General features: G+C 39.3%; 1 protein-coding gene across 6 annotated transcripts in view; it reads right to left on the bottom strand.

The window, feature by feature from the left end:
- The window catches only part of LOC129816543 (nck-associated protein 1-like), an 82,251-nt gene extending 70,288 nt beyond the window's left edge, over positions 1–11,963 (bottom strand). For 2 of the 6 annotated variants that reach the window (XM_055871121.1, XM_055871120.1), the window contains exons 1-3: positions 11,651–11,963; positions 2,127–2,144; positions 942–1,052 (exon numbers count right to left, since the gene is read on the bottom strand). In XM_055871121.1, coding sequence (XP_055727096.1) covers positions 942–1,052; positions 2,127–2,144; positions 11,651–11,770 — 249 coding nt within the window. In that variant the 5' untranslated portion in view covers positions 11,771–11,963. The remainder of the gene's footprint in view (positions 1–941; positions 1,053–2,126; positions 2,145–11,650) is intronic. The other 4 variants (XM_055871125.1, XM_055871123.1, XM_055871122.1 and 1 more) reach the window with 3 other exon arrangements.
- Positions 11,964–14,043: the final 2,080 nt, after the last annotated feature.

The raw sequence follows: 14,043 nt of genomic DNA on the forward strand, positions 1-14,043 counted from the left end.
ATTTAACCAATGATAGCCTCTCACAAGCCAAAAATGAAGTCATGTTTTCTGGATTGTTATCTTTGGGATTCATCCCAAATGGCACCCTATTCTCTATGTAGTGTGCTTCTTTTGACCAAGGTTCATAGGGCTCTAGGTAAAAGTAGTGCACTATAATGAGAATTGGGTGCTATTTGGGACACTCACTTGGTCTCTTGCCCATAAATGTTACTTATTCTAACTATTAACAGTTACCTAACAGTATTGAAAAACTTGAGTGTGAAAGATAATACAAATATGAATAATTAGCAACAAATTAAATGAAAATCTGCTACATAGAGAATACGACATGCAAAACATAGAAAAAAAGGAACTCTGAGGAGCTTCAACTTACCAAAAGAATATTCCAGAAAAAAAGCCAAGAAGTTAAGCATGCAAAACAAAAACACAGACCAAGTAAAACATGAACCACTGCAGCAAAAAGTACAACATAGCAAACCACATGACAGCTACACCATAGAAGCAGTTAAACATTTCAAATGAAATAGAAAGCCGGCCAATGGTGATAGATAAGTATCGGGTGTAAAAACAATTGAAAAGACAAACATGGTGAGAATGAATTAGTTGTACTGAAAAAGGCTAGCTATAAAAAGATTGTCATACAGAACATAACATTTATGGAAATGTACATGTGGTTGATACATCTATAGTGAAGAGATAGGATGATGGATCTCAGATGGAATTTCATTTACATGAACAATTCCTATTTTATCTCAAAAGAGTAAAATACTATTAATAAAATATGACTAATTACAACAATTATTGCAATTAATAAATGCACATTATTGCACAGACCTTGTAATGCAATAGGTAAAGGACTACATATAGATACCAAGCAGCATTCAAATGAGCTGAAATAACATGGAATAGATATGGAAAATACATGCAATAGACAGACTTACATTGTTGTTGCGTGTTTCAACCGCTGGGAATTTTCTGACAATGAACTTGACAGCAGACTCCAGGTTCTTGTCTATTAGATAGGATGGTTTGGCTTTGGGGTCACCACATGCCTATAATGAAGAGGGTCAAAAACACAGACAAATGCTAAAGAAGCATCGACAATAATACTAACAACAACAAAACATTGGCAGAAAACTGATAGGATGATGAGGTAGTATTTTGGTCACGTTTTGAGTGAGTGAGTGTATGAGAGAGTGAGAGAGCAAGAGACGGACACAGAGGGAGAGACTGAGATAGAGTATGAATACATTTCCACTGACATAGTGCTGTATGGGAGGTTGGAGAGCAGTTAGTGAGAAAGCAGTGCATGGGTATACTCCTACTGGGAGAGAAGATAGTTGAACTGTGTGTTACAATATAGATGTTAGAAGCAACAAAAAGTTAGCAGATGTATGTTTGAGGTAGGGTGGTGTATGGTATATGACACTGGGCATGCACAGCTACCTGACAAAACAGGAATAGTTATGTTTTAGTATTCAGTCAGTCTATAACACATACGAGTGAGGTTCGCAATACAATAAAACTAAAACAGTGACAAACATATAAGGAAAGAGTATGTTCAAATTCTCATATCATCAAAACTGGATTCAAGATTAGTGATACGATGTGATGGATCCATGCAGGGAACACTTTCATTTTGCAGAGGAGAGCAGGGTAGTGTTGAATTGCATAATGAAGTGTCAGTGAATTCAACCAGGCCCTATCTTTTCCCATTGCCTGATCGTCAATCCCTAAAAAAATACAAACTTTTTGTTTTTGTGGTGCAAATGTCCGGGAACTGTGAATTTGATGCTCACAAACCAAAGGATGACCATGGTTAAAGCTTTAATGTATTATGATCTAGTTGTTGGACTATAGGTGCTCACATTTTTTAATAACAAGCTAGAGATAACTAACAGTTGCAAAGTCTATCTTGTAAGAAATAAACGGGAAAATATTATATCTATTTTAACCTAATAAAATTATTCCAGCGATTCAATTGCACTTTGGGATGGGCCTGTTTGTTGAATTGTGAACGTTGTGAGTACTGAGTAGTATACAAGTAATTCTTGGACATGATGCTGGTAAGGATAGCAGGGAGGGGTAGAACGAGGGGGAGTGATTTAGGGAAGAGCTGAGCAAACCTTCCAAACTTGTCCTTGCTGAGGGAAGCATTGACAGAAAGAGAGAAAACCACACAGGTAAACACAGGTAAACACAGGTAAAGTCAGGTTTAAAACATAGAACCATGCATCGCTACATTAAAAAGGCTTCGGGTTTTACTTCCGGGATATTTGTTGAGGGATAGTTTGGCTTTACACTGTGCACAATAATGAATGTGTTGCCTGTCAAAGCATTGTTCAATCACTATCTCACACCATGCTGGGGACACTCCTCCTAGAGTAGCAACACCGTAGAGTATTAAGGCTTTAAGTTTAAGAGAGGACATAACGTATTGTTTGATTAGTACAAGTAGGAACAGAAACATGCAAGTAAAACCAAGGAAAAGGCTAAGCCAGTGCATCTACCAATGAACAAAAAAAGAATATGGCCTGAAACATTTCATGCACAGACCCCGTAAAGTATTTAGGCAACATATTGATCATTTCACTCAGCTCATATAGGCAGTTAGGCACTTCATTGTTCATTTCCAAGATAAATTCACAACATAAAAAAATAACAGAACATGTCTAACAGTACAATGACATACAGTAATTAGCTTTGTTGTAAATATTTTGTTTAAAAGTTTGCAAAATCAAAAGGAGTAAAATAAAATATGTTTCTCTGCTTCATCCAACACAACCTTGGCCTGAGACCGGTTAAGTTAAGATAACTTGGTCTAATTTAGTGAGCAGCACTTCCTCTCTAGTGCTAGCAGTGCTTCCCCCATGCTAACAATGCTTCCCCCATGCTAACAGTGCATCCGCCTTCCCCAGTGTCAACTGCTCCTCCCCAGTGATAACAGTGCTTCTCCAGTGATAACAGTGCTTCCCCAGTGATAACAGTGCTTCCCCAGTGATAACAGTGCTTCCCCAGTGATAACAGTGCTTCCACCAGTGATAACCGTGCTTCCACCAGTGATAACAGTGCTTCCCCAATGATAACAGTGCTTCCACCAGTGATAACAGTGCTTCCCCAATGATAACAGTGCTTCCACCAGTGATAACAGTGCTTCCCCAGTGATAACAGTGCTTCCCCAGTGATAACAGTGCTTCCACCAGTGATAACGGTGCTTCCACCAGTGATAACAGTGCTTCCCCAGTGATAACAGTGCTTCCCCAGTGATAACAGTGCTTCCCCAGTGATAACAGTGCTTCCCCAGTGATAACAGTGCTTTCCCAGTGATAACAGTGCTTCCCCAATGATAACAGTGCTTCCACCAGTGCTAACAGTGCTAACATGGTCATAAGAGAGTGAATAATAGATTGAGGTAGAGATTGTGTACTCATAGGAGACCCTCCCCTCTGACCTCATAGATGCGGTAAAGACATCAATAGAACTTGACCCAAACAATGGAAATTCCATGGAAATACGTGGGGGAAATATCCCAAGTCTTCTCATTGCCCACCCAGTAAAATTAGCCTGCATTTAGGCTATTGTTCATTTCACACTATGTTGAGGTAATAATCTGAGTATAAATGCTTGTATGGATGTCAACCCCAACACATGTTCATGTCATCGTCACCAATCAACTGCATTGCAGTTAAAAACAACTTTGACGAGCACCACTGATGTCTGTATGACAGCTATGCTACCAGCTTATACAAAAAGGAGTTATCATTTATCAGTCACTTCTTCTATACCTGAAAAGAAACAACTTCTACATGTTATGCAGCAAAAACAGCAAAATATATCCAAATCAGACTTTAGTAACCACATTGTGGGGCTGTTACAATACATCAATCATGACGGATTAGACAAATATCCACTTTGTTAGATCAGATTTCTTCTATCCTCTTCAGTCTGCGTTCCATTGACCTCTTTTACTGAGTTCCATTGACCTCTTTTACTGCATCTATAGGAGACCTCTTCCCACCCTCTATCAGGACCCTCCGTCTATCAGGACCCTCCGTCTATCAGGACCCTCCGTCTATCAGGACTCTCTGTCTATAAGGACTTGGACTGAAACACACAATACCAAGGAGCTGACTGAATTCCTATTGCACTCACTACATCAATGTACTGATAAAGTCTTGATCTGGTTATTGACATATGGATGGATGATTTGTGTTTTTTCTGCAGTACTGCTATCCAATGTTCAACCCAGTGACCAGAATCTCTGTTGAATGTTGTGAGTCTTTCAGCAGGACAACAACCCAAAACACACATAAAAAGCACCCTGGAATGTTTCAAGAACAGATGCTGGACTGTTCTGGAGTGGTCTGAATCTGAATCACATCCAAAACCTATGGCGAGATCTGAAAACAGCAGTTGGTGGGAGGCACCCCTCAAACATTGAAGAATTAGAGCAGTTTGCTGCTGAAGAGTGGGCCAAATGGTCAGTAGAAAGGTGAAGCTAGCTCATTGATGGCTACTAGAAGCATTTGTTGGCAGGTATCTTGACCAATTTTTTATTAAAATTGTAAACTTAAGTTTACAAAAATAAAATTGGTTCTGCAATGTTGAAAATCCAATAAGGTGTTGTCATGACGTTGACCTGGGGGTAGGTTTATGACAGTCATAAATACCTCTCCCCCCCTTTTTCCTCTCTCTACACTACTGATGTGACATTTGAACATCCTTTGGTTAACATAGAGATTCTGGGAAAATCAGAAGGTGGGTGAAAATTAACTATATTCTGGTAATCCGACCAATTGAACATATGCGGTGGTACTTGATGAATATGATGTCAGTTCGGTTGTCATCTGAGACATTCTCATCAATGATAGGATGACAAACTCTACAGTGGAAAGTCTGCACATTGTAGTTATCGGCGTCACATGGAATTGTTGTTCAATTTAAATGTTTGAATATAAAATTATTGGTTAAGAGATTAAATGTAATTTTAGCTTCCAAATGAAAGATTTGGGTTTTCATAAGGTTAGGGCTCTGCTCAATCAGTGGCCCGCCCCTGTGAAGAGACATGTGTTATAAAACTATGAAGACACACCCTTCTCCCTCCACTATATAAAGCCTTGACGAAAATGTAACCTGTGCCAAGTACGTGAGGTCTGCGTTAAAAGGACTAACATGTCAACTACAGAACTAAGCCAACCTCAGCGTGAGCTTTGGTTGCGAATGGTATGAACTTTGAACTCTTATTCACTACAGAAGTGATACCTCCTAGCCGTTGAGTTAGCAACAGCAGCTGAAAACGTGGGCTAGGAAAGAACAGAGTATACCGTCTACCACACAACGTCGTTACTACAACATATCCAATTTACCACCAGAGACATTCTTCAAAGGACAATGGACTCGGTTGGCAACACGGCCTTCATCTACCACCAACCTACCGAAGCGCAGCTCAGAGTAAATATTTATTGCATTTTCCTTTACCAAATGGGCGGTAATTTAGAATGCATAAGATACTGTATGTACGATAGAGACATCGCTTCTCCCTTTGTTCCTCAGTCTTCCCGCTCTTTCACTCAAACCCAGCCCCTTTTCTTTGTGTAACCAGCTTTCATATCTGTTCCGCCTACTAGGGACGTTTTCCTTTATGATGTAATTTGTAATCAAGGTATGATTCATTCTGTGTATATGTAATTCTGTGTGATTAGTTAGGTATTTAGTAAATAAATAATTAAACCCAATTTTGTTTTGCTGATTCAACTTGTTAGCCAGGGTTCGTGAAGATTTTACAACTTTCAGATGAGACTGAATTAAGGTGACGATTAATATTGACTGCTATTGATGTAAAATATTACTAGGTCTTTAAGAGTTTATTCGGAAGATAACAGCTCTATAAATATTATTTTGTGGTGCCCCGACTTTCTAGTTAATTACATTTACATAATTAGCTCAATCAGGTAATATTAATTACGGAGACAGGATTTTATAGAATAGCATGTCATATTACTTAATCCGGCATATCTCTGAAACTGGAAACACCTATCTCCCTCACTAGCTTTAAGCACGAGCTGTCAGAGCAGCTCATAGATTACTGCACCTGTACATAACCCATCTACAATTTAGCCCAAACAACTACCTCTTTACCTACTGTATTTATTTATTAATTTATTTTGCTCCTTTGCACCCCATTATTTCTGTCTCTACTTTGCACTTTCTTCCAATGCAAACCAACCATTCCAGTGTTTTTTTTAGTTTTTATTTTACTTGCTGTGTTGTACTCACTTCGCCTCCATGGCCTTTTTATATTTTTATTTATTTATACATATATCTGTTTGCCTTCACCTCCCTTATCTCACCTCACTTGCTCACATTGTATATAGACTTATTTATTTTTTTCACTGTATTATTGACTATATGTTTGTTTTTACTCCATGTGTAACTATGTGTTGTTGTATGTGTCGAACTGCTTTGCTTTATCTTGGCCAGGTCGCAATTGTAAATGAGAACGTGTTCTCAATTTGCCTACCTGGTTAAATAAAGGTTAAATAAATAAATAAATAAAATAGCCAAAGACACAACAGTGTGAAGAACAAAAGTTATTTTCAATTTAAATTCATTGAAATAGGACATTTAAGAAAAGTGCAAGGGTGCCAATAATTTGGCCGCAACTGTATGTTCGACTCGAGGACAATTTGAGCTAACCCTAACTCTTTTCCTTAACCTACTTAACCTAGCCTGCCACAGGTAATTATCCTAACCTGCTGCAAAAAGTCCCGTCTGCTAGTGAAAACCAGCAGGCTTGCCCCTGAGAGCAGCAGGAGTTTCGACTATGCGATACACGTTCATTTATGACATCATAAGAAGCTCTCTCCTCTCCACAAACATGGTTATTTTTATCAATTTGAAAACCTATATTTGAAAGGTAAATGTTTCAGCAAGTAGTCTATTTTTCTGAACACATAAATTGCTACATTGCAATATAAGGGGGGCATACATGCTTATGACAAGTCTTACACTTTTCAAACAAATATTGCACTGTGACACTGATACACTACATAAGCATTATTGTGAGGTGACAGAAATATCATCAGAAATATTTTATCATGAAAAGCTAGGCGGTTGTGTAAGTCAGGGGTTTTCAAACTCTTTGGGCCCAGGGACCACTTATGCGATAGCAAATTTATCAGGGACCACTTCATAATCAGAACACAACTTGAGTTAGATAAAAATAGCATACAAAGAGTTTTACTAATTTCCTAAAATTCTACACATTTTGTCATGGGCCAGAGAGATTGTGTTGTTGTTGCAGCTTCAAAGCTAATATCCTGCAATTCTACACATTTTGTCATGGGTCAGAGAGATTGTGTTGTTGTTGCAGCTTCAAAGCTAATATCCTGCAATTCTACACATTTTGTCATGGGTCAGAGAGATTGTGTTGTTGTTGCAGCTTCAAAGCTAATATCCTGCAATTCTACACATTTTACCATAAGGAAAGGAGAAAACGGTGCAGTTTTACATCTTCAATTACAGCGCATTTATGTAAAAAATGTTTTATAATAATTGGGTGGGAATACAAGAAGTATTGAGTTGAAAAATGTATAATTGGTGGAGTCCTGTGGATACCAATATCCAGCTGAGCCTCCCAGTCCCATGTTGCCCAGGGTTAAGAACATGAATTGTAATTTAAATATATTGTACTACATCCTCTAAACTTATTCCCGGATCCATTTGCAAAAATGTGTTTAATCTGTTATTGTTAGTAATATTCATAAAAAAATGCAAAGTCAAAAATGTAAAAAATATATATTAAAAAAATATATTGAGATCTGGCCGCGGACCCCCTGCAGTAACTCTGCGGACCCCACTTTGAGAACCCCTGGTGTAAGTTACATCAATATAATGAGAAATACTGCTGGCCCAGACAGTGGTGTCCCACTTGAGCCAGCAGCATACCACCCTGCATACCACTACTGGCTTGCTTCTGAAGCTAAGCAGGGTTGGTCCTGGTCAGTCCCTGGATGGGAGACCAGATGCTGCTGGAAGTGGTGTTGGAGGGCCAGTAGGAGGCACTCTTTCCTCTGGTCTAAAAAAAAAAAATATCCCAATGCCCCAGGGCAGTGATTGGGGACACTGCCTTGTGTAGGGTGCCGTCTTTCGGATGGGACGTTAAACGGGTGTCCTGACTCTCTGAGGTCATTAAAGATCCCATGGCACTTATCGTAAGAGTAGGGGTGCTAACCCCGGTGTCCTGGCTAAATTCCCAATCTGGCCCTCAAACCATCATGGTCACCTAATAATCCCCAGTTTACAATTGGCTCATTCATCCCCCTCCTCTCCCCTGTAACTATTCCCCAGGTCGTTGCTGCAAATGAGAACGTGTTCTCAGTCAACTTACCTGGTAAAATAACGGTAAAATAAATAAATAAAAAATATCAGTGGTCCCATTGTTTTGCTGTCAACAATTCTAATGCTAAGCTATAAACTGTTCTTGGTAAATAATCCCATATTGTTGGCCACTGAATCTTCAGATTCACATGTTACTCGCTGAGTGGGTATCAACAAAATACATCTCTATTTTGGATGAACGCTCCAATGAATTGTGTTTGATAAAGTTGCTAGTCTAAGCAGTTTGATTTACTGAGGTAGTCCTAGTAGACTTGTGCAGTAGACTACAGTAATGGGCTTTACTGGGGTAGACCTGTGGCAGTAGTAGGAGTGTGCAGTAGGCCAATGATATAGGCCTGTGGTAGGACTGTATGCCTTAGGCATGTGCAGAAGCCTACAGCTGTTTGATTTACTAAGGTAGGCCTGTATGCCTTAGGCCTGTGCAGAAGCATCCAGTTGTTTGATTTACTAAGGTAGGCCTGTGTGCCTTAGGCATGTGCAGAAGCCTACAGCTGTTTGATTTACTAAGGTAGGCCTGTGCAGAAGCCTCCAGTTGTTTGATTTACTAAGGTGGGCCTGTGTGCCTTAGGCCTGTGCAGAAGCATCCAGTTGTTTGATTTACTAAGGTAGGCCTGTGTGCCTTAGGCATGTGCAGAAGCCTACAGCTGTTTGATTTACTAAGGTAGGCCTGTGCAGAAGCCTCCAGTTGTTTGATTTACTAAGGTAGGCCTGTGTGCCTTAGGCATGTGCAGAAGCCTACAGCTGTTTGATTTACTAAGGTAGGCCTGTGTGCCTTAGGCCTGTGCAGAAGCCTCCAGTTGTTTGATTTACTAAGGTAGGCCTGTGTGCCTTAGGCCTGTGCAGAAGCCTACAGCTGTTTGATTTACTGAGGTAGTCCTGTGCCGCAGCCTACAATCACAGCACGCTACAATCACAGCCGAAACAAAAAAGCCATCTGAAATTCTTCATAAGTGCTATCAATGCCTACCAGTTGCCAAGCAACAGATCTGCTAGTTCAATGCACAAGCATCGAACGCCGCCACAGTTTCAATAAAGTACATTTTCCCAATAACAAGAAATGTTAGGCCTATATAATAACAAGAAATGTTAGGCCTATATAATAACAAGAAATGTTAGGCCTATATAATAACAAGAAATGTTAGGCCTATATAATAACAAGAAATGTTATTGGAAGCATGAAAATGGAGGTTTATAAATGGAACTGTATGAGTAAAAGGCCTAATAATACTCATAGATTGTCTGCAAAACTGCTGCTCTTTAATTATTTGTTACTTTTATTTGTTACTTCTTTGGAGGTATTTTCTTAAAATTGCATTGTTGATTAAGGGCTTGTAAGTAAGCATTTCACTGTAAGGTCTACACAAGTTGTATTCGGCGCATGTGACAAATAAAATTTCATTTCATTTGAAATGGCAGACAACTCAACTCTTGCGTGTTGTGACAATCCTGTACCTTATAGTCATTTTGATTGTCATCCTGTGTTCTGAGGAAAGTTTATTTTCCTTCTGAATCCTGTATCTAACTTGGGCTGCATAATGTTTTTATGCTAATGTGTCTGTATCACCATCTAACTTAAATTGAGAGTTTAGAGAAAGAGAGAGACACAGATGATTCTGTGGTGCCTATTAAGGGCTAAGCCTTCTAGCCCGGGTAGGCCGTCAGCACAAGGGTTGATTGGCTGGCAGACAGACAGGCAGGCAAGGCAAAGAGGCATTATTCTCCACCAGCCTCCTTTCAGCTACACGCTGGACTGCCTCCAGCTATCTTCTATCTGCTGCCATGTTCCCAAAGTGGTCCAAGCATCTCCGATACCCAGTCTGTCCCCCAAATGGCACCCTATTCCCTACACAGTGCACCTCTTTTGACCAGAGCATAGGAATAGGTTGCGATTTGAAACAGTCACAGTACTCTCTTCTCATTGAAGGACTGACTGTATCAAGGCCATTAATATGGACAGATACACTAAGAATGCTCTTTTCTGTTACACTGAATGAAAGTCTTGTATGGAATCTGCATTTTATGACACCTCCCCAGTCCCCACTATGAATAAGTAATAATGAATAGTGAATAGTATTAAACTAGTAATACTACTAAGAATGTTTTTCTCCGTAGGGGTTTAAAATAAGTCAATTAAACATCATGGGCCAGTTTCCCAGACACAGATGAAGTCTAGTCCTGGACTAAAAAGCACTTTCATTTAATGTTTCTTTAGTCCAGGACTAGGCTTAATTAGTCTCTAGGAAACTGGTTCTAGTGTGGAATCTGTATCATAATGTCCCCACTTTTACAAGTGTAATAAACAAATCATTATAATCTCTAAAACGGTGCCTTCTGTTAGGTACTTCTCCCTTCTATCCTGCAAAAATGTGTTTTGTTGTGTGATTTTAAAATCAGGACCTATGTGCTACTACGCATCAGGCATTAAATAACTCTACAATAACTGTATAACAAACATATCCAATACATGTACAACGACTGTAGATACTGCCGTGCCATTGGTTAGTATCCTACAGTCATGATGTGCAATTTGCCCAATGATGTGTTGATTTGTGCTGGGTGTTTAGTGAGTGTTTAGGCCTACTGGGTGATGTGATGGCTGAATAGAATGGTCTATATCAACAACTGACTGCTGTCAGACCTAGGGCCTAGGCCTAATGTGTGTCAGATAGTGTTAATATTATTACTCTAGTATCTACTAATCCGACACATTATGTGTTCACATTAAATTGATTGATCTCCGATGTCAATCTCACCAACAATAGCTCAAGAATCTAAAACAGCATTCCATTCTTAATTTGATTGAACATTATATTAGCAATGTGGTGAACGAGAAACTGTGTAACGTTAACTAACGTTAGCTAGCAGCAATCACAAAAAAAAATTGCACATCTAGGCATGTAGGCTATTTCAGTGAGATACTATTTTATTTCAAAGGCAGTGAGCAACATCTTTCAAATATCCCATGAGTTTTTATTATTGTTATACGAAAATTGAAATATATCAATCTCAGAAAACAGTGATTTGGCATTTTGATGCTATTGATGACAGAGCTTGGCTAGCCACATAGCTAACTTATACTGCAACACATTTCAGGAGGGCCTTGACTGGAATTCTACAGCTCTAGCCGTCATCCTTTGGATTTCAAATGAAGGCTTCTGCCATACATCACAGATCATTTTGGGGTTTGATCTTTAATTTCTCTTCAATGTAGTTACAATTTGAAACTGAAGAATTACACTGAGTACCTTACCTTCTTGATATTATAGACACGAGTGAGCATCCCGATGCCCCGGTCGTTCAGAATGGTAAATTTCTCGGCCAGCTTCTGCTGGCCCGGTTGGAGCGAGCCGCGCGACAATGTTGCCGACATAGCTACTGAATCTTGTAAAATAATCGTTGTAGAATTTGTTTGTTGTGAAAATAGTGACACTCGAGTGTTAAAATGTTATAAATCGCCCATTCTGTGGGTTGAGCGGTTTCGCCAAGCCCCACTCCTCTCTCCCGTCGCAGATTCGGTTTTTACTAGGTGTTGTCCTATCTGACGAAAACGAGGCTGTTTCCTGCAATCCAGAGGCACGTCACGTGACCAGCTAGGGACGGAACATGCTATTTTATATGTAGGCTGCACCCACACTACACCCACGACAAAATAGTTCTAAATTATAGATTTGTATTATTCAATTTGTTTGGGCGAGTCATGCGTGCATACATGTTTAATAATGGGAGGTCCCAGGAATCGAATCCACTATCCTGGCGTTGCAATGCTCTACCAACTGAGCTACAGAGGACCAGCATGCATTCCTTGCATTCTTGTGGTGGTCATTATCATTAGTGTGACATTTTATTATATTATTTTCTTAAATATTTGTCATTTGCTATGGTATCAAGAACATACTCTTGCTAAACCGGTTTTTAAAACTGGTTTTTAAAACTCATCTCAACCAATCACAATGCTTGTTTTGACCCACCTGTTGTAGAATACATTATTTAAACATAAATACTGTTCATGTGTAAAACTTCATATGGGCAAGCCCTTTAGGTCAATCCTCGATTCAATGGTATCTCGGTTGTGTTGGAAAATGATGATGACAGAATGTAAAATAGACTTTGAAATAAAATACCACTGCACCAGCATATTGGACACACACACACACACAGACACACACACACACACACACACACACACACACACACACACACACACACACACACACACACACACACACACACACACACACACACACACACACACACACACACACACACACACACGCAGACACACACACACACACACACACACAGAGGCTTTAGAATGGCATCATGTGATAGTGACAGAAAGAAAGCCCAGGGACCCATATGGGTTGATTGACTGATAGGAGTTCTCAATTTTCAAATTGGGGTTGACAAAATCTGTCCAGAAAACATGCAGGAGTCCATTTGAACCAGGAGCTAGGCACTGTTCACAGTACATCCAAGGGAGTAGCATACCAATTATTCTTTGCTTTGTTTTGAGAGGACAAATGTGATGCAGTCTCTTACCCAGGAAATAAAGACATTTTCCAAGACCAATTTGAGAAAACAATGCACCCGCGTGACAACATTGAGTGCCAGGAGGATTATTGAGACATGGAAAGGGTCAACTATTCATGTTGTAGAGGATACAACTCAGCCTGAGACAGCATGCGGCTATGTACAGGACAACAGCTGGGACTTACAAGTTGGAGTTATTTAACCTTATTTAATATTAGGTGAGTGGATGAGATGTGTGTTTTTGACAGGGGACACTTAGCTGTCATAATACAATTGACAGGTGCCTACAGACACACAGAGGTATCAATAAATGACATGGGGGTTTTAAGTTTGTTGCCAATGAGACTCTGAGTCCACTCGATTATTGCATGTAAACACATGTATTTTTCCCTTCAGACAGTTTAAACTTTTACAGTATCATTACTGTAGTAAGTCATTATAAACATATCTGCCAAATCTCTATAGACTCAGTTATATTTCCATTACAAAATGCCTCACAGGTTACAAAATGCCTCACAATTTGATGATTGTTAATTATTGTTGTAGGCTCACAAGATGCTGCACATGACTTTGGAACTCTGAAAAATATAAGGTATTGGTTTTATGTAATAGAGACATGTTTATATAATTTTCTGTCTACTTCTGTTTTGTTTTGGCGTTTCATAAATGTTCTTCTTCCATTTCAGGTGTCCCACATATTGAATGTAGCCTATGGTGTTGAAAACGCCTTTCCAGACCTGTTCATTTATAAAACACTGAGCATTCTGGATGTTCCTGATAATGACATAACATCCTATTTCCAAGAGTGCTCAAAATTCATAGACCAAGCAAATACAGAGGTAAGTTGTTAATGTTCTCACGACCTTGTAGGCTAATGTAGAGTAATGTAGACTAATGTAGACTAATGTAGGCTAATTGGGGGCAGTAATATCCAGTTAAATGTATTTTTCTTCATATTTTGTTTTTATGCTTTAATACCCTATATTTCACTGCATTCATCTTACCTGACAGTAAACATTCCTAAGCATCATGAATGGTGACACACGTTTTTTCCACTTGCTAACTTTTATTATTAATAAGCACTCCACTGTGTACAGCACATAGGTCAAATTA

Source organism: Salvelinus fontinalis, chromosome 19 (genome assembly GCF_029448725.1).
Source record: "Salvelinus fontinalis isolate EN_2023a chromosome 19, ASM2944872v1, whole genome shotgun sequence".
Lineage (NCBI taxonomy): Eukaryota > Metazoa > Chordata > Actinopteri > Salmoniformes > Salmonidae > Salvelinus > Salvelinus fontinalis.